This window comes from Argiope bruennichi, chromosome 10 (assembly GCF_947563725.1).
Source record: "Argiope bruennichi chromosome 10, qqArgBrue1.1, whole genome shotgun sequence".
Taxonomy (NCBI): domain Eukaryota; kingdom Metazoa; phylum Arthropoda; class Arachnida; order Araneae; family Araneidae; genus Argiope; species Argiope bruennichi.
In genome coordinates this window covers 112,685,389-112,705,027 of record NC_079160.1, presented here as the reverse complement: position 1 = coordinate 112,705,027, position 19,639 = coordinate 112,685,389, and the positions used below count along the sequence as shown (strand labels likewise).

The following is a 19,639-nucleotide window of genomic DNA, read 5'->3' as shown; positions in this document are numbered from 1 at the left end:
AATATTACTTGAAGAAGCAAGCCAAATATTAGAAATTTTTACCAAATTGCCAGGTGAATATTCTCATTTCACCTAGTAATGATGATGTTTGGTTACTAACTTCTCATCGATGACGGGATATACCTTCTTATGAAGAAGCCTGTGCATAGACCAATGATCGCTGTTTTGTACAGACTATAGTAGGTACTTATATTATTATTATTATAGTAGGTACTTATAGTACTTATATTGTTCAGCTTCTCATAACAGTTAATGACAAAAGGATGGGTATTTCATAAAGTGTTGCATTAATAAACTTCAGAAGTTTGAAAAAAGCGATGCTTTCTCGAATCCTCATCATGTTGTAAAAATTACGAGACCCTCTTTTACAAAATTACGTGTAAATCCAACATAATTTAACTAAATCTAAGCCTTTTGCTTTCAAGTGACTTTTTTTTATCTCTTCATTCTTTTTAATCCCGCAAGAAGTAAGGTTTTTTGCTCTAAAATTTTACTTTTTGCTCTAAAATTTTACTTTTAACCTATATCTATATTTTAAATTAAATCCATATTGCATAGCAACAAAAAGAATTGTTTATTAAGTATTCTTATGCCGCTCATGAATGTTTACAGCAACAAAAAATATTAAATAATATCAATAAAGTAAAAATTCTAATTTTAATTAAATAATGTATCTTAGCAAAGGTATAAGAAAGTCCAAAAAGTGGAGCATTTAATTTTAGTTTAGTTTAGCTATATTAACGTTCCTGTTTTAAAGGAATACTAGGGTATTTTGGGACGGACCTCGTCATTTTGAACCGCGTTCAGAGGACGAGGACGACACCTGAGCTGGCACCCCCTCTCCAAAATTCCATACCACACCATCGGGAGGACGTTTGACCCCGACGGATTTAGCGTGCACCAGACCCGCTTACATGACGGTTTTTCGGTGGAATTGGGTCTCGAACCTGAAATCCTCCGGTTCCGAAGCCAAAACCCAAAAATTGGAGAAATTTTTTGGGGAATTTAAAGAGATCTGTTTATATAAAACCGAGATCGCAAGAAGACGTACAGAATATTTCTTTAAAAAAAGCCGGTGGGAGAGTCTCCTTGAAATTTTCTCGCGCACTCTCTAAATAAGTTCTTATTTTCCCTCCCAACGTAAAAATTTAGGGACCTTGGATTAGATCGCATTATTTTGCTTTGTCTTAACGAACGGTAGTTACGAGATCTTTGGCGTGAATCTAACATTTTTACAGAATTTATCGTTCGGATAAGCATTTTGAACATCTTTTTGTCAATCTGATGAAATCAAAATTCCATTTATGAGTTATTGTGTTTACATGAATGCAAGAATATAGACCGACACGCGGCAACTTTTTGACATATTTTATTTAAAGTTCGATAGTAATCTATATTTTAGATGCTAAATATATGAGCCAAATTTCATCTACTTAGCTCTTTGCGTTTTGCGTTACAGAGTGTACTTGTACTAGAAGAGCTGCAGGCAAATTTCCTTTGAATGTTATTTCGTTTAAAATTTAATAAAAATCCACAAATTTGGTCGTAATCCCATATACAAAATTTCAATCATCTAGTTCAAAGTATTTTTGAGTTATCGACCTCGAGGCTGATATAATGGTAAAAAATGTGCCTGGTAGGGCAAAGAAAGATTTAAAAAGGGAGATCCATCAAAATCTTCAATTCTAATTTTTTGACGATTACAATACTCCATCTATACTTCATATACGAGAGAGTAAAAAGGGTGGAATTTATAATTAGAAATTTCTTTTATTGAGGAAAGAGTGTATGAAACTTTTTTTTGATATCATATATATCTAATTTAAAAACTGTTTTTAGCATTTCAACTGCACTACAATGCAAATATTCTTAAATGTCGCCAAGGTGTGCTTGGTGACATTTATGTCCTACTGCTTGTATTAGTTTTCGACAAATTAAGCCTAGGGCTGGCCTTAGGAGGAATGATACGCAAACTGGAAATATTTTTGATGAGAAATTTAGTGTTTAAGAATTCCAGTTTTTAAAATTAAAAAAAAATGGGAGTATACTTTTTCAATTTTCTCCTAAGCTAACACATAGGCACGTTTTGTACCTCATGGCACAGTGGAGAAAATTATGAACATAACCAGGGCATCTTCCTTTCCGTCCTTGATTATAACCAAAATAATAAATAATAAATATAATAAATAACCAAAATAATAAATATAATAAATAACCAAAATAATAAATATAATAAATAACCAAAATAATAACTAATAAATAAATAAATAAAACCACATAGTTCAATTTTGGCGACAAGACAGCGTGCCAAATTTTCCAACAGTAGTATTCACTTATACGTGAATAGACAATTCTTCAAAACTATGAAACTGAAATTCTATCAAAAATGTATTCTGAACAATCAAAAACAAATTTTTTCGATTTCAGGCAGATATAAATTGTAATGATCCAAATCAAATGAGATCCAAATGAGATTTCAAAATCTTGATGACAAAGTTTTTGCGATTATAAAATTTTCAATTTAAATATTTCATATACGGGAGAAAAAAAAAAGAACTGTTTTAAATTTGTAACAACAATAATGACACAATTTAAGGCATACGCCTTTCTTCCTAATCCTAATTACAATCAGTGCTGGATTTTGATAACATGAGATTACAGAGCCTGCATTATTGTGGAACTTCCTCTTTTTTGTCCGTATCCACTAATGGCAAGAAAGTAAAGTAAAGTAGATTTATACACTCTTTTAACTTTTTTATTTATACACTCTTTAGCAATTTTTCAATTCCTACTATTAGTTCACACTCTTTATATATATATATATTTATACATCTTGTTCAAATTTTCAATCGTTAATAAAATACTTTTTATTCATCCACTCAAGTTCAAATACATTTTTTTAAACTTGTAGTGGATGACACTTGATGTTAATACAGTTTTTACAAGTAATAATTCATTAATTATTAAATTTAATTAATTTTTAATACTTTAAATAGTGTTTTAGCAGTTTGTAATGAAAATTGAAATTAGCAGTTTGTAATGAGATCAAATGGTAAAATGCAAGGATTTTAGTATTTTTCACGTGAAGGTGAAGAATGCGAGTTCAATTCTTGCGAAAGTAGGAATTGACTTTAAAAAAAATTATATTACTTGTTGTATTTTTATTTAATATATTTATAAATTTTACTTCTTATTTATATACAGAATATTCTTTAACTTCGACACAATTTAAATAAGTACTATGCCATTCTTTAAGGGAAAGTATGCTTCTCACGAAATTCATCAGTTCTTTGTATGAAGTTATATAGATTTGCTTAAGTTCTGGCAAATTTTCAATAAAACAGAAACTTAGATGCTTGTTTCTTATCTCACACAAAATGGTGTGTCTTGCTTTGTTACTTAATCATTAATTAATTAATTAATTGTAATAAATAATTAATATCAAATCAATTATAATTATCAAATGAAATTTTTAAATTAATTTCAATCCTAAAAATATTTTAATATACCATGACTAGAAAAAAAATGGCCGCTAAAAGGATTAAATGGCTTTACGCCATTCAATCCTGGATGGGCACAAAAGTGTTCTGTCATTCAAATTTTATATTAGATAGAAGCAAAAGTTTATAAACATTATTCTTAGTAAAGATATTGATTTTATTTTCTTTTATTTATTTATGTTAATAAAAAAAGGAAATTTAATTAATTTAACCATGAAATTGATTAAATATCGAATTTCGAGTGGAAGTGATTTTTCTGAAAATTTTTCGAACACGCTCTAATAAAAGATTCTTCCTCCAACTCCTCCAGCCCCTTTCATAAAAATCTGGTGACGCTGTGAATTTCAAGAGTGCTTAGGCTTTTATTTTCAAAATCCCACACATGAGCCTTTTGTGCTTCGTAATATATTGCAGAAAACCAAATATGCCTTTTATCGACCAGTTGAAACTAAAACTATATACATAATTTCAATTAGGAAAAAGATAATACACCAACTTTCACTTTATCTAACTCTTAACATTTTTGAGTTATCGTATTTGGTAGCACGCGAATGTGTAGACAAATACATGAATTTGCCGACACATTTGGTTCAAACTTTGATATGGATATACATAACAGATGCTAAACCTGTATACCATTTTTTTTTTTTTTTTTGATATATTCCTTTACATTTGTTGTTATCTTATTTACTTGTACTCAAAAAAAGCCAACTTCCAAATATGGGTGAAATTTTGTTAGAAATCTATAAATTTAATTTAACGGTCACGTACCATATTTCATCCGTCTTGCTCATAAAAATATTGAGCTACTGAGATCTAAAATGCAATAAAAATTCGTCAAAATTTGGAATTCGATTTTTTTTTTTTTTTTTTTTTTTTTTTGTATGATGATTACAACACTTTTTTATTTTGTATTTCGTATAAAAGAAAGGAATAAAAGCATACCATTCGAAATTTTAAAAAATTGTTTTCACTCATTATTTATGATATATGCTTATCTTGAATCTCAGTCGTTTCAAAGAATTTATCTAACGCTATGGTTTATTCATAACTGTTCTTCGCAAATATTTGAAGCAGTTCTGTTTTTTTTCGAAATTCTCGTTAAATCTGTTCAGTAAAGCTTTAAATTCCAAACTTCTAAAAAAAAAAATTCTAACTACTATCAGTCCTTAAAACTTAAAAAAAGAAAAAAGGAGGGGAAAAAATCTAAATTGCCATGCAGCATTTGGCGCCAAATCGAAATACTGTTTTTCTTCAGGATGCCAGCTCAAAATATAAAACATGCAGTCTTAAATCTAAAATATATCTAGCCATCATGCTTGTAAATTGCTTATATAATTATTGTTACCAAAAATAGCCATTGCTTTCACAAGGCCAAACACGTGAGTAGCAATTCTAATGAATTAATAGTGCTCCGACGAGCTATTTTTAGAAAGTCAGTCACGTGATTTAACATTTTTCATTAATTTTCTTTCTTTTGTTACTAAATATATCCTCGATACTTCAAGTTTTTTTCACGCAAACTTGTTTCTCGAATAATCTGAAATATACTTAATTTTGTGACAGAAGTCGGTTGATGCTCAACCACTGGGATTGTGTACTACTTATTGTCGAATTTTCTCGTTCTCTGTATTGAAAGCGAAACCGGAAGTACGACTTTCTTTTATTTTCATTTATGACAATTCAAAACAACATGCGATTTTAGTTGGCAGGGTGCATGTGATTTAAATCTAATAGAAAAATTGTAATGAAGTTTGAAAGGCATTAATATCAGTTTCATAAATTTGTTTCTAGATTTATGATATTTAGTTTTTGCATTTATATAATATTTTTGTGTGTGTATGTGCTTTTTTCTTTAGATCATCATGGTATTGGAAGTCTCAAGTAATGAATCTATTTGCCAGGTATCAAAATTTTGTGTACTTAAATTTATGTTTAATTTTTTTTATTGTTAATTGTTTGTATTACGTTTTTACTTAAAAATCCATCCATATGCAAGACTTTGCATGTTCATTTGTATCTGTTAAATAGAAAATATGAAGTTCAATAACTCCATTCACAAAATTGTGTTAAATTATTCTAGATTTTAATTATCTGTAGTTTTATAAATGAACTTAAGCTAACAATTGAAATGAAACAGATTTCTGTAGCTTAAAAAAAAAATAAAAATAATATAAAATAAAACTAATCAAAGTTGTTTCTCTTAGTTGTTGTTTATGCAATGTGAAACTTAACTAGTTAACATTTGTATGTAAAAATTCAGATTTGAATGTTGAATATTCATTAATATAATAAATTCACTTTTATGATAATTTAAACTTATATGATTTTTTATTTTTATTTTTGAAGTCTTTCATCAAAGTCGAAAGTAGGATTGAGCCATATGCCTCGTATGTAAATTATGAAATAAGCATTGAGGTATTGTTTATATTTATGTATATTTCTATTATAAGTTATCTATCTTTCTCATTTTGTTTCGTGTATTAACCTCAAAAATATATTTCTTGCTTTATCTATGTATATTTTATTGAATGTGTAATTAAATTATAATTTTCTATTTATACTTTTTGTCATATTGTTAATATTAAACCTGACATGCTTTTTATGTACTGTTCCCAGTTTCTATAATATTATTTTATTGCTACATCTTTTTTACTTTATTTAGTTTGTGAAAACGTAGTTAGAATAATCTGCAATTGTTATATTTTTGTTTATTGAAATTTAATTTCTTTAAATTTGTTTTAAAACCATTCTCTTCAATCTTCTTTAAAAGTGCTTTGAATTTGTGTTATTATTGCTTTTTTCATGATATAAACATAAGGATTGGTGTTTATTGATTATTTCTTCATTGTTGCTCTCTATTTAAAGTATAGTCATTTTAAAAATTCATGCATTGTAAATTATTGTAAGAGAAATCGTAAACATGGAGTAAGTTAAATTAAATAATTTGTATTGTCGTCCAAAAAGTTGTATGCCATAGCTTAATTATATAACATATGACCTTTTTGTATTTTGAATGATAATAATAATAATGATCCAGCAACTTATTCTATGTTTATGTTAATTTCATTCGCAGTCTTAGTTATGTGCTTCATTTTGATATGCAAGCCAATATTTTGGATTTTTAACTATGAATTTTAACTGGTTATTCTATATCAGAATGAGAATCAACTTTGCTTTAATTAATCCATTTAACTTAGTTTTTATATACATTTCAGATGTGTTTATTATAAGTTTAACTATTCTTCTATTGTAATAAAATTGTATTTTGATTAATTGATTTTGAAAATGGAAATATGAAGCTAGTACTCATTATGGGAATAAAAGACAAATCCCTTATTAATTTAATAAAACTAATACCAATAATTTGTTTTGAAAAAAATGTATATGATTTTTCAAATTATCCCTGTTGAATTTTTGCATTCTCTCTTAATATGTAATGTTTCACAAAGAAATTGTTAATCCATATTTTGATATTACCCTTAAATTTACTAAAAATTGGAATTTTATTAACATTATTTCTCATATGTGATATTGTGGTTTAATAAAAATACAAAAAAAAGCATAATGATTGAATACCTAGAATAATTTGTAAAAATTTTGCTAACCTTCTAATGAAATCATTAATATTGGTTTATGACATTTCCAAAATAATGTACTTACTTAAAAGATGAAAAAATTAGCTATGCAACAATAAATGTATCTTATGATATAAATATCAGAATTATTTCAAGCTTTATTTGCTTTTTAATAAATATATTCAGCAAAAATACATATATTATTTGTTAGGCATAATATTTAGGATAATTAGTTATGAAAAATGTATGGCGTACATTGTATTTAGCTATCTCTGGAAAATTTGAAATGCCAGCTATCATGTTGGCTTGCAATATCTTCTAAAATTTTTAAGTTTCTGTAATGCTAAGAAAAAGGCCAAAACTGGTAAATTTGGCTCAATTAACTTATTAATAATTTATTTTAATTTAAATCTTGAGTATAATTGATATTCATTATTCCATGAATGAAATATTTTTAAATATCAAATTATAATATGCATTAAAACCATGTTATTTTAACATCCTCATATCAGTTTTGTTTATTGCGTAAATGAGAGATAGTGCAAGTCACCTGATATCATAATGTTATTAAAATGTACAGGCAATCTTGCTTCTAATAACACATTCAAGGCCAAATTAAGTCTCCTAAGTGCTCTTGGGCATACAAATCTTGGCCCTTTCTTCCCTAAACCCTCAACTTCTGGAGCCTGATTTAGTTATTTGAATTTGATCCTCATATTAGCAGCTCTAAGTTGAAAAATTTGACTCTCTGAAATAGCAAAACATTAAATTGCAGGTCACTTACAAAAGAGTTGTTTTCAATATATTTATTGCTTATAAAAAAAGTTATAAAGTAGCATATTTAGAAGAATTTTAAAGCAAAATAATATAAAAAGGAAATTAATTAAGAATGTCGCTGAAATAATGTACCAAAATGTTGCTTGATTTTAATTTGAATATATTAGAGTGCATGTCCTTTCTAAACTCAATGACAGGGCAAAATTTAATTATTTTGAAAATGTCGTAAAAACATTTCGAGGCTTTAGAATCCCATGATGTTGCAAGGTCCTTGTGCACTTGTCTACTTTGCCTGTTTAATCATTTGACCCTGACATTGTCTTACATAATATTATAACTCCACTGTTTTATTCTTCATTTAAATTGTGCATATTGTTAACAAAATCTTCCTTCTATAATTATAAATAATAATAGAAAATCATAAGATTAAATGTTTAATAAATTTTAATAGTAAAGTCATTTGTTAAAAATTATATATATATATATATATATATATATATATATATATATATATATAGAAAAATTGAATTTAGGGGAAAAAATTGATTGGCATTTGAATTTGTATTATTGAAAGGTATTTTCATATAAACCATGTAGCAAACATAGTAAATTTCAGTTATAAAAGAAACTGTTAGCATGTGATCTTTGGTGATTGGTCATTGACATTCAGTTAATACATAAGTACTTATTTATAGGACAATTTTTTTTATATATATTTTAAATTCACTCAAATATTAAAATCCATTTTTATGCATTGATATTTTCATGAATTGTCGTGACTTAAAATGCTAAAATCCCTATTAGTTTTTAATCAATAGTAATTAAAATTACAAAAAAAAATCTTTAACATATACATTACACACCTGAGTGCATCCAGACCAAATGTGCTAGTATTTGGTCAAACATTCTATCTTGTAGAACTGCACATACACATTTTTCATTATTACTAGTTGAGATTAAATATTTTTTCTCTTTTATATATGTATATAATTTATTGTGATATTAATTTTTGAAAAATTTGGAATTTTTTCTTTCTTTTCTCCCCAAGACAAATGATCCTTCATTTACTTTTGAGGAAAGCACTACCCGTCGAAGGTATTCTGAATTCAGAACTTTGCGTACAATGTTGGTCAAGCAGTTTCGACATATGTAAGCAATTACACTGAATTTGCTTTTGTGAATATTTTAAATTTCCTTCTCAATATTTATACTTTGGCACATAATTTTTAAATATTTTAATGAATACTTCTTATATTTTTTTAATTTTTCCTAGGTTTAAAATTTTATTGTTCCAATACATAAAATGCTTCGTTTTCTTGTTTTTGAGTGCTCTGTATCATATACTCTGTTAATTTTACATTTTTAAGTTGTTTAATATCTATTTTAATTCTTATGCAGAAGTATACCAGAATTGCCTCCAAAAGCTCCTTTTAAAAGTACTTTTGATATGGATTTTGTGGAGCAAAGAAGAACAAAATTAGAAGAATTTTTGGCTAAGTAAATAACATTTATTTATTATGCATACACATTTTTCTTGTTTACTTTTTTGTATAAATAATGCAAATCCTTATTCTTATGCACAAAGTATTATATTATAAATATGTTTATTTGTTAAAAAATTATATTCAGAAATATTGTTGAAATACATATTAGCTTTTTATATTGAGAATATTTTGGGAAATTCGTACGAAATATATAACTTTATCTAATCTTTCAGATTCTTCAAAATCAAGTTCTTGAAGGATTTTTTTTTATCTGTTCCTTGTTAGAAATTGTTTTAAAAGCATTATTTGATCTTATTATTTTACTTTACATGTGGTTCCTAATCTAATATAGTGAACCCATGCTTCATGAGCATATTCCATTCCTGAATCTTACTGGTAAAGTGGAATGCTCATTAAGCAAAATAATGTTTTTCATAGGAATCCATGCAAAGTTGGACAATGGATTCCATCCCGAAAATAATGCTCAAACACATTCTTGTAATGTTACTTTTTTATTCATAATGCATCTTTTTTTTTTTCTTTTTTTTTTGGTAACAAGAAAATTGTCTTAAGAAATTGGTCTTTCACTGTGCTTCAAAATTTGCCAGAATTAAGACACAACATTATTGTTAAATGAATTTGTAGTGTGCATAGATACTGTCTTATCAAGGTGATGCTTCTCAACATAAGATGCAATAATTTCTCATGCCTTCAAAATCTTTCTTATTTCATTGAAAGTTTGTTTCACATATTATTTTTTTCTCTCTTGACCAAGTCTTCGTCCCAGCATTTTACTGCAACACAGAGTACAGATCCATAAACTGTTTGATAGTTCTGGTTATGTTCTTTCACCCGCTTAATAATGTTCTTGATATCCACCTCAAATCCCATAATCTTAGCCAGAGAAAAAAATCACTTTGATTAAGGCTCCGCAGATACTTGCTGAAGCCCATCAGAGTCATGTTTGACTATATGATCTGACCAAAACTTCTTCCTTATAAATACTATGAGGGATCTCTTCAAACAAGTGCCGAACATACATTAATAAAAGCCAATTCAACTTGTGACTTCTTGCGTCCCTTCACCATTTGTTCTGTGAAAGATCACTTGTTAAGTATACATTTTAATTTGCTCATTATGTGAATCACTCATTAAGGGAGTATTAATTGTAATGACAAAAATCTGCAGAAAATATGGGCAGATTTTATTATTATTTATTTTTATCCTTAGGTAGAGAAAACTGTTTTGTTTTAAAAAGTCAATACCATATAAAAATCTTTTCTTATATGGTGGATTGAAGAGACCTAAAATATTAAATGCTGTAAAATTGGGTTTGTTAGATCTTTCTGGAAAGCAACTATTGTCTTATGAATCAACAGAATATCAATGTGAATGATAGTTGTGAAATGAGATTGTGATTTATATAAATATAATTAAATAGGTTTATAGAATAAATTTAGATTTTGCAAATCAGTTCCCATGGCACTGGGAAAACATAGGGAATTTAAAAATCATTTTTAAAATAGAGAAAATGTAGGTAATTTTATAATGTTCTTTAAAACCCAGGAAAGTACAGGAAATTTTAAATTTCTTATAGTATTTTTATTTATGTATTTAATTTAAAAAATGCCAATCTTTTAAACATTGCAAGAATAAAAGATTATCACTATAGCTCTAAAAATTAAGCAACACCTTTTGTGGAATCTCATTCCTTTTCTACTCATTTCTGTTTTCTTATGCATACATCAGTCCAATTTCCAAGACTGAGAAAGCATACTGTTATTGGGATAATGACTACAGTTGCTTTAATACTAATAGAGTTGCTGAAATTGACAAAAAACGCTTTTTAGCAGAACATTTAATATTTTTTTTTAAAATATTTGAATACATGTTATTTTAAAAATTATTTCTTGTTTAAATTCGCATTTATTAAAAGGCAACATAATATTATATGAAAGGGAAATGATGATTTGTTTTTTTTATTCCAAAACACAAATTTCTTCTACATGTTCAAAAAAGGTTCAATTTGAAATTTTCCTGAAAAATTAAAAAGTGAATGCAAAGAATGGCTTGATTCATTTAATGAAGAGATTTGTTTAGATGATTTCTATTCTAATGTTTTGAGGTTAAAAGATTTTTCCGATTTTTGAGAAGTCATAAAGATAATCCTTGTATTGTCACATAGCAGTATAACTGTGAAAAATGGATTTATTATCAACAAGGATATACTGTTGAAACTCTAAAAGAAAATTCTTTAATTTGTCTTAGAAATATCCTTGATGCCATATATTTTTATGAAAATGTCTTAAATGTTCTAATCTCAAGAGATTTTCTACAGTACACAAAATTAACAGAAACAGGCATTATGCTTTAGAAAAAAGTTAAGGGGGGAAAGAAAGGAATCCAATTAACACAAAACAACTCTGCTGCTTAAAAGAAAAGAAAAAAATAAAACTGATGCCTGAAAAATTTGCAGAAATTGTTGCTCAAATATGTAAATTGATTAAAAAAAACATTTATAAGGCTTTTTATTAAGTAATACATATTATCATGATAGTAAGAATGCTATTTTGTCTTTAATTTCGCCCAAGACATTCATTTTGCCCAAAATTAAAATTTGAGAGTAAATGATCAATATCAATTTTCCTCTTGACATTTGAATTTATATTTAAAAATTCTAGAAACTAATAAAAGAGGTTTTTTTTTCTCTATATAAATACAAGCATTCATTTAATATACTATTATTTCAGACGATGTTTTTAAATTATTACATACTTGCCTTTTTTTTTCTTACTAATAAAAAGCACAGGGAGGTATAGTTATTCTCTTGTAACTAGAGAATGAGTATTTATTCATACACTTCTGCTTATACTGTGCATACATGCAAAAAAAAAAAAAAAAAAAACGTTTTCTCCATTTTGTAAATATTTTTAATCTCTTTTTCATGTTTGAATGGTACATAATAGCAATTCAAAACTGTAGCCAAAACTATTATATCTACATTAGTTTTGAATGCATTATATCATATGCAAAAATTGTATTTATTTTAGGTTATTATCGAAGAAGATCTTTCTATCCAGTAGAGCTTTACACTTATTCCTACAGAGTTCTTGTCCTATGACAGAAATAAAAGATATTGTTTCAGGCAAATCTAGCCATGTAGACGTGAATTGGCCTGGAATAGTAAATGAAAGGTTGGTATTTATATATGAGTTGCTCTATTGAAATCGGATGATTTTAAAATTTTGCAATATTTATGTGCAACATTTAATTAAAGTTCAATTCTGTCTATCATTTTTCTCTAAATTGGTCCTTATATATGTTTTCTTTTTTGTTTGTTATATTTATAAAAATGTAATTACCTAACAATTTTTGTCTTACACCCAAATTTTTTAAATTTTAACCCTCAACTTCTAACATTGATGACTCATTGAATTGGAGGCTGAAAAGAATTATGTGCTTCCAAAATATTTGACTTAAAAACAGAATATTCAGTTCTTCAATCCAAATTACAAGTTATATCCCTATAAATCCTGTTCAGCATGACCTTTGAATATTTTTTTATATTCCAGGGTGTTAGATGTTTTTTCCCTCATCCTTGGAGTCTCCCCCTTCCCCTGTTTTCATATTATTTTGAATTTAATATGCATGTGAAAATAAAATTCATTTGGAAAAATATTAAAACTTGTAAGAAAGAAATTCATAAAGGTATAAATTGTTGAAATCCTTTTTTAAAGCATTTTCTGTTCATAATCTTACAATTTCCACAGCACTTTTGTTAATCGTCCTCCCATTTTATAATAGTTGTGGTGTTAATTTATGCAAAAACGTTTCATAAAAAAAACAATATGGTGTATTTTGATAATTGTGGAATTCTATTTAAATATGCATATTTGATAGAAATTACCAAAGCAACACTTAAAATTTATCTATAAAGAAATATTTATTTAACATGCATGCAAGGTGCTAAAGTTGCTCCAATTCTTAATTTATGCTTATTGTCAAGTAAATAATACCATATTATGTCCCTTTCATACTTGTATATAGATATTCTTATCTAATAGCTCATAATTACATAGCTATTAATATTGGTTGGAATTTGATTGCAGTAAAAACCTGCCTCAATTTTAAAGTGTAATGTAAAGTGTAATAATGTAATTATTTATAGTTGAGGCTTTTTTAGAATGTTTTATAAAGATTTTTGTTTTTGGCTATAGTTCAAAATGTGGCCAAAATGAGACAACATTATTGCTAAACAAATTTGTAACATGCAAAGCTACTGCATTAACAGAGCAATGCTTCTTAGTGTAAGATACAATCATTTCCCATATTTTCAGCATTCCTTTCATTTCATATGCTTATTTTTGTTGCACAAATCTAAGGATTCTCTTCTAATAAGCTCTGAATACATACTGATACAAGCCAATCTAGCATGTGACGTCATGGTGCCTCCTTGCCACTCATTCAGCAAAACATCTCTCATTAAATGAGTCACTTTTTTACATTTTGCTTTACTTGTAACGTGAATCGCTCATTATGCAAAGTGTTTATGAAGCATGTTTTGACTATATATGTATAAAATTAAAGCTCAGTGTATGCAATGATTTAAAAGAGAAGTATTTACTTATATAGTACTAGCCGCCTTTGGCGACCAGCCGGTTCGCCAATCTTAATGTTCGTTAAATTTTAATAATTAAATATTTTATGCAATTCCAACTTTAATAGATTCTTCAGCAAAATATTTTAAAACTTCAAATTTTGATAGTCATATAATTCACTCATAATATTATAAAGGCCTTCAGTCATAATGTGATATGTATCTCTCTAATTTTCTGTTACCCCTCGTAGAATTTATGCTTTAAATTAAAGTGTAAATGATTCATCTGCAATTAATATAATAATATTTTTTACTGAAACAAAGCATTTTTTTTAATAATATGATTACTGATAATAGAGTCACTGAGCGTTTAAACTTTATGGGCACTAAATATCTTTCTTAATTTATGTAATATCTCAAGAATTTGTCAACAAAATTTTCTCAGATTCAGCATGAACAGATCGATTCATTAATAATGTTTAATTTTAAATGCATCAAACACTAAGAAAATAAAATGAATCGTTTAAAATAATCGGTCTAAAACAGGTTTAAAAAAAACTATTTAAAAAACGATGTACTTAAAACTATAAGCATATACAAAAAAATATATAACTAACATAAATACAATTTGATTACAAAAGCATGCAACTAACCTAAAAATAATTTAAATCATTGAAAACAGGTTAAAAAAAACTACTTAAAAAACGATGTACTTAAAACTATAAGCATATACAAAAAATATATAACATAAATACAATTTACTTACAAAAGCATGAAACAAACCAAAAAATAATTTAAATCATCCGTTGATAGTGGTTGTCATGACAACAATCAGAACAATGCGCATGCGTGAAATTTCTTTGCCAGTTACGTTAACGCAAATGCGTGAATCTTTCTACGCCAGTTGGGGTAACGCTATGCAGATTATACATTTTTAATTTCCTGTATTCTGTGTTATTTCAATTCAAAAGTACTTCAGAATGAATCTAAAACATGGATTAATTAACAATGTTTAATTTTAAATGCATAAAACATTAAGAAAATAAACAGAATCGTTTGAAATAATCCGCTGAAAAACGTTAACCCTAGCCTCATTACTGTTGGGAGAAAAATAAAACTGAAGCCTTACTCATTTGGCGGTGAGGAAAATGGAAGATTTTTTTGGAGAAAAAGTTGGCGGTGGGGAAAATGAAAGATTTTTTTGGCGGGAAAGTTAGTTTTTAATTAATAAATAAAATTCTAATTAAAAATTCGAAAAAAGGAACCCCAGGTGCACATTCCCAGCCTCCAAGGTATACATGTACCAAATTTGGTAGCTGTAGGTCAAACGGTCTGGCCTGTAGAGCGCCAACACACACACACACACACACACTGAGCTTTATTATAAGTATAGATTTGCATAGACTAAAATGTATGAAATGTGTAATTATTCTAATAAATATAATTATATTTATTTAGTGTATCTCAGCTTAAAGATGAAACAGAAAAATGTCTTCTGATGAAGAAAGTGATGGCTCTTGTTCTGCTCCTGCTACTTCATGTACAGCTAACTCTCATTCTTCACCTAATTGCAAAAGAGTAAGCTTCTGTGATCAAGTAACAGTTGCAGAAATTCATACAGCATAAAAAGAGAGAGAGAGAGAGAAAACAATCCATTGCTGAAAATTAAATGCCTGTTCTCTACAATTTTTGGACCACTAAATTTTAATATTGAATATTAATCATTCCTCAAACACATTAGATGGATTCTAAATGTGCTTCTCTTTCTTTACAATGTGTTCTTACGATCTGATTAAGGGAAAATTGATCTATTTATATGTTCATACCTTTCTCTTAGAAGTCCAAATTCTAGTCCATGATATCCTATTTATTGTTTTCATCACTTCATTCAAATTAACATTTCTTTGCAGACAATAATTCAAAGTCATTTTTGTAGAAACAGTAAATTTATAAACATCCTTTCTATTTCAGTTTCAGAAATGCAGCTGACAACAATTATTCTAATATAAATTGTTGTTGGCTGTATTTGTGTTGGATTCCGTTCTTGACTTGAAACTAAATGTTTCAAAAGCTAAACCTAAAGATGTTGATAAATGTTCTAAAAAAACTCTTGAGTGAAAACGTTAATTAAAAAATATTTATATGAATTTTGGCATCTAGAAAGTAAAAGTGCTTTCTTCTTGTGAAAATAAATCTCAGTAATTTATTGTTTATTTTAAAAATTTGTCATTCAGCAATCATTAAACAAATTCCATGAAAGAAATTGGTGAAAAAATATAATTTTTATATTATTAAATCTATTAGGATTATTATTTTAATTAATCTATATATGATTGTATTTGTTTTATGTATATTCTGTCATTAAATCTCCCAGAAAAAATTTATACCACAGTTATGCATTTATACACATCATTAAGTTCTTTGCCTTGTATTTTTGCAAGGTGAATTATATAATTTTTTACAATTATTACATTTGCATTGAGAAAAATCCCTAATTCATAGTATTGTATATATCTATGAAAAGGTATGCAAGTTAAAAGGAAAGGTGATTGCAAAATCACTATAAATTTTCTGATCTAAACAAATTTTATATCGTATCATACCATATTATGGTTATGTGCACTCATTATGCATAGCAAGTTCAACTGACTACTTCATGTAGTATGTATGCATATTTTTGTATCTATTCACTACAGGCTGAACAAAAAGCTTATTCTAACATCCTTGGTATAATTTTAGGCTTTATAGCTGTAATTTAGTATTTTATCTGTTAAATACAATTGAAAATGTCTTAAGACGTGATATGCTCAATTATAGAATCTAGCTTTGTCATTGAACATTTTGCTCTGAATTGAAGCAGCATTTTCAATTGCCAGTATTAATTGTAAAACATAATTTGCCCAATTATATAGTCCTCAATTTCCAGTTTGTAACGCATAATTTTTGATTTTGGTATAATAATTTCTCAATTTACTCACTGGTGTGAATCAGCTATGCATCATTATATTTTGTATGATCTTCGGTAATTTAGGCAAATTTCCTGAATATTATTAATCTTTTTTGATACATCTGAAGTTTTTCACTAGATTATTTTAATGGCCAGCCTGATACATGCTTGGCTTTCAAAGTTTGTACATGAAATATCTTATTCTTATTAAATGAGTATGAAGAATTGTTATTTAATTGCCTATTATCAGCTATCTTCATGATTAAATTCAAAAAGAACAAAATTACCAAAGATCAAACGAAAATTTATAGGAACAACTTTATAATCACCTAACATAAGTGTGATAGTTTAGTAGTTTCTGACAAAAAATATTTTCTATGCAAAATTTAAAAAATAAATAGTTTTGTACTATAAATTAATATAGCTTTATTACAGCTTGAAGTAATAAACCTGAATACTGATATCCATTAACAGTATTTTAATGATGTCGTACTGTTAGTTGATATTAAATTGATCTGAAGCATTTGTATGTGTGATATCGAGTAAAATATCAAAAACATAAATTAAAATTATTTTGTACCAGTCTTTTGTATATTACATTCTTATACAATTTTGATTAAGGGACTGTGATATGTATATTAAGGAGTTATAAATACTATTTTCATATAAAACACTCATTTTGTCGAGTTTAGTTACATTTTTTTTATATTTTTAATATAGCTACTGATTATGTATTAAGAAAAAAATAAGAAGTCATTTGAAAAAGTTAGCTCCTTTTCCAAAGGATAGCTATACGTAGTAGGCTATTTTTATGTAATATTGGAAGTATCAGAGACAATTTGTAATATTTATTTGCCCAGTGTTGTTATTATTGTTAGTTTCATATCAATGATATTTATTCGAATATTCTTTAAAAAATTTAGCTTTATTGTCAAACAAGTCCCTTAATGATTTTGTTATTCTTAAATTTGCTATTACATTTGTAAATTTCTTCTTTTTTATAAATATTAAAGTGCATTCAAATATTTCTTTGTATTAAATGTCTAAAAAAATTGTGTGAAAATTGCATTACTTGTGTTTTAATTTAAACATGGGGATTTTGAAATAGCTTTATTGAAATGGAATGAGGATTATTGATGTTGAATCTTTCATTCTATCTTTTCTTGTAGTAAATATTTAATGTGATAAATGTCATGCCTATCTAGGTGTTCTTTCTGTCTAACCTGTGATATTCAATTTCCTTAATACGATAGTATATTATCAGTCACTGGTTACTTACATATTTTGAACAGAAATTTCAGTGTCAGTTATGAGTGACTTACATGGCCCTTTACATGTTAAAGGGATTTTGATATTGGCTATCCAATTTCTTTTGTAATATATTTTAATTTAAAATTATATATTAGTGAAAAATTATGTTGAATTGAGAAGTCACAAATTTTTACAAAATGTCTCTTACTACTTTGTCATAAATTTTAAAAGCATTCCAAAGTATCTTTTAAGCCATTTTTTCATGCAAAAGGTTTCAGGTTTTATTTTTATTCTATGTTTTCAGTCTGTCTGAATTGCTTCAAAATCATTTCTATGCGGTTGTTAAAATATGCATGTATTATTTTCTTATCTTTTGAATTGAAGACTCTTATAGTTTTGTTTGTTTACACTTAACAAAAATTTCATGAATATATTGGTGCTTTTGTCTTTTATGTATATAATAAAACTGTTTTTGAATTGCAACTGTTTTAAGGTGTGTGTGTGTGTGTGTGTGTGTGTGTGTGTGTGTGTGTGTGTGTGTGTGTGTGTGTGTGTGTGTGTGTGTGTGTGTGTGTGTGTGTGTGTGTGTGTGTTTATATATTTTCATTTCATGAAAGGACCATTACAAAAATTTTGTTGTTCTGAATGTATTAAATATCATTATTTTGTTAGTGATGTGAAGAGTATTCAAGGATATGTTATAAATAAGCGCTAAAGAAAAGTTAGCACTTTCAATTTTGTATCTTGAAATTTTTTTTACAGTCTGAACTGAAACTACATTTAAATATTTTCTGGACATTTAAAAAATAGTTAATTTTGTAGTCTGAATACCATACAGGAAACAATTTTGTTCTTTATGGAATCTGACCTTAAAGCTTTAGTCTTGTCATTACTAAATGTTGCTTATTTTCTGAATGTACAATATTCTGTTGTCATGTAATGCAAGAACAATATAATTGCAGATAATAAAATAATGGATGTATATAGAGTTTCTAATCATTAGTATGATATTAATACTTAGTTAAGAGAACATTTGTATGTAGTAAAGCTTCGTTCACATGAAGCCAAGCATTGTGTGCAGAAAATGCCACATGCCACAGAGGAACAATATGTGATCCCAGTGCGAATATGGCCAATAATTGTCTCATCCTATTGAAGTCGCATGATCTTCCTGAGGTAGCCATGGCATTCTGTTGTGCATAATGGGTGACCTTGTGCATTCTTTTAATATAATTTTAACAGCTGCGGAATAATGTAATTCAACGATTTGAAGAAGCAATATCATTTTTATAATAATAAAAATCTTTGATGTAAACTTGGTCTAAAACTAATTTCTCAGAAATTATTTTTAAAAAATTACATTCAACCAAACAAATTTTTTATTATTCGAAAGTTATTCTTTTTTAACCTTTAAAACGGTATTAAAAGAATTTTTATGCGATAATATGCTTTGATATTATGGTGAAAACACATTAAAATTCTATTTTTTAATTAAACTTCGAATT

General features: G+C 27.1%; 1 protein-coding gene across 1 annotated transcript; it reads left to right on the top strand.

Moving 5' to 3' along the window:
• The first annotated feature begins 5,225 nt into the window (after window positions 1-5,225).
• On the top strand, window positions 5,226-19,406 carry LOC129988282 (sorting nexin-11-like). Its single transcript, XM_056096470.1, has 7 exons — window positions 5,226-5,244; window positions 5,360-5,404; window positions 5,850-5,918; window positions 8,904-9,004; window positions 9,254-9,352; window positions 12,390-12,533; window positions 15,395-19,406. Exons 2-7 carry the CDS (start codon window positions 5,366-5,368, stop codon window positions 15,516-15,518), a joined length of 576 nt encoding a protein of 191 aa, XP_055952445.1. The 5' UTR covers window positions 5,226-5,244; window positions 5,360-5,365; the 3' UTR covers window positions 15,519-19,406.
• Window positions 19,407-19,639: the final 233 nt, after the last annotated feature.

Coding starts and splice junctions, on each gene's coding strand:
- LOC129988282 (XM_056096470.1), top strand. CDS start 5,366: ATGGTATTGGAAGTCTCAAGTAATGAATCTATTTGCCAG. Junction 5,405..5,849: donor GTAATGAATCTATTTGCCAG/GTATCAAAATTT, acceptor TTATTTTTGAAG/TCTTTCATCAAAGTCGAAAG. Junction 12,534..15,394: donor CCTGGAATAGTAAATGAAAG/GTTGGTATTTAT, acceptor ATATTTATTTAG/TGTATCTCAGCTTAAAGATG.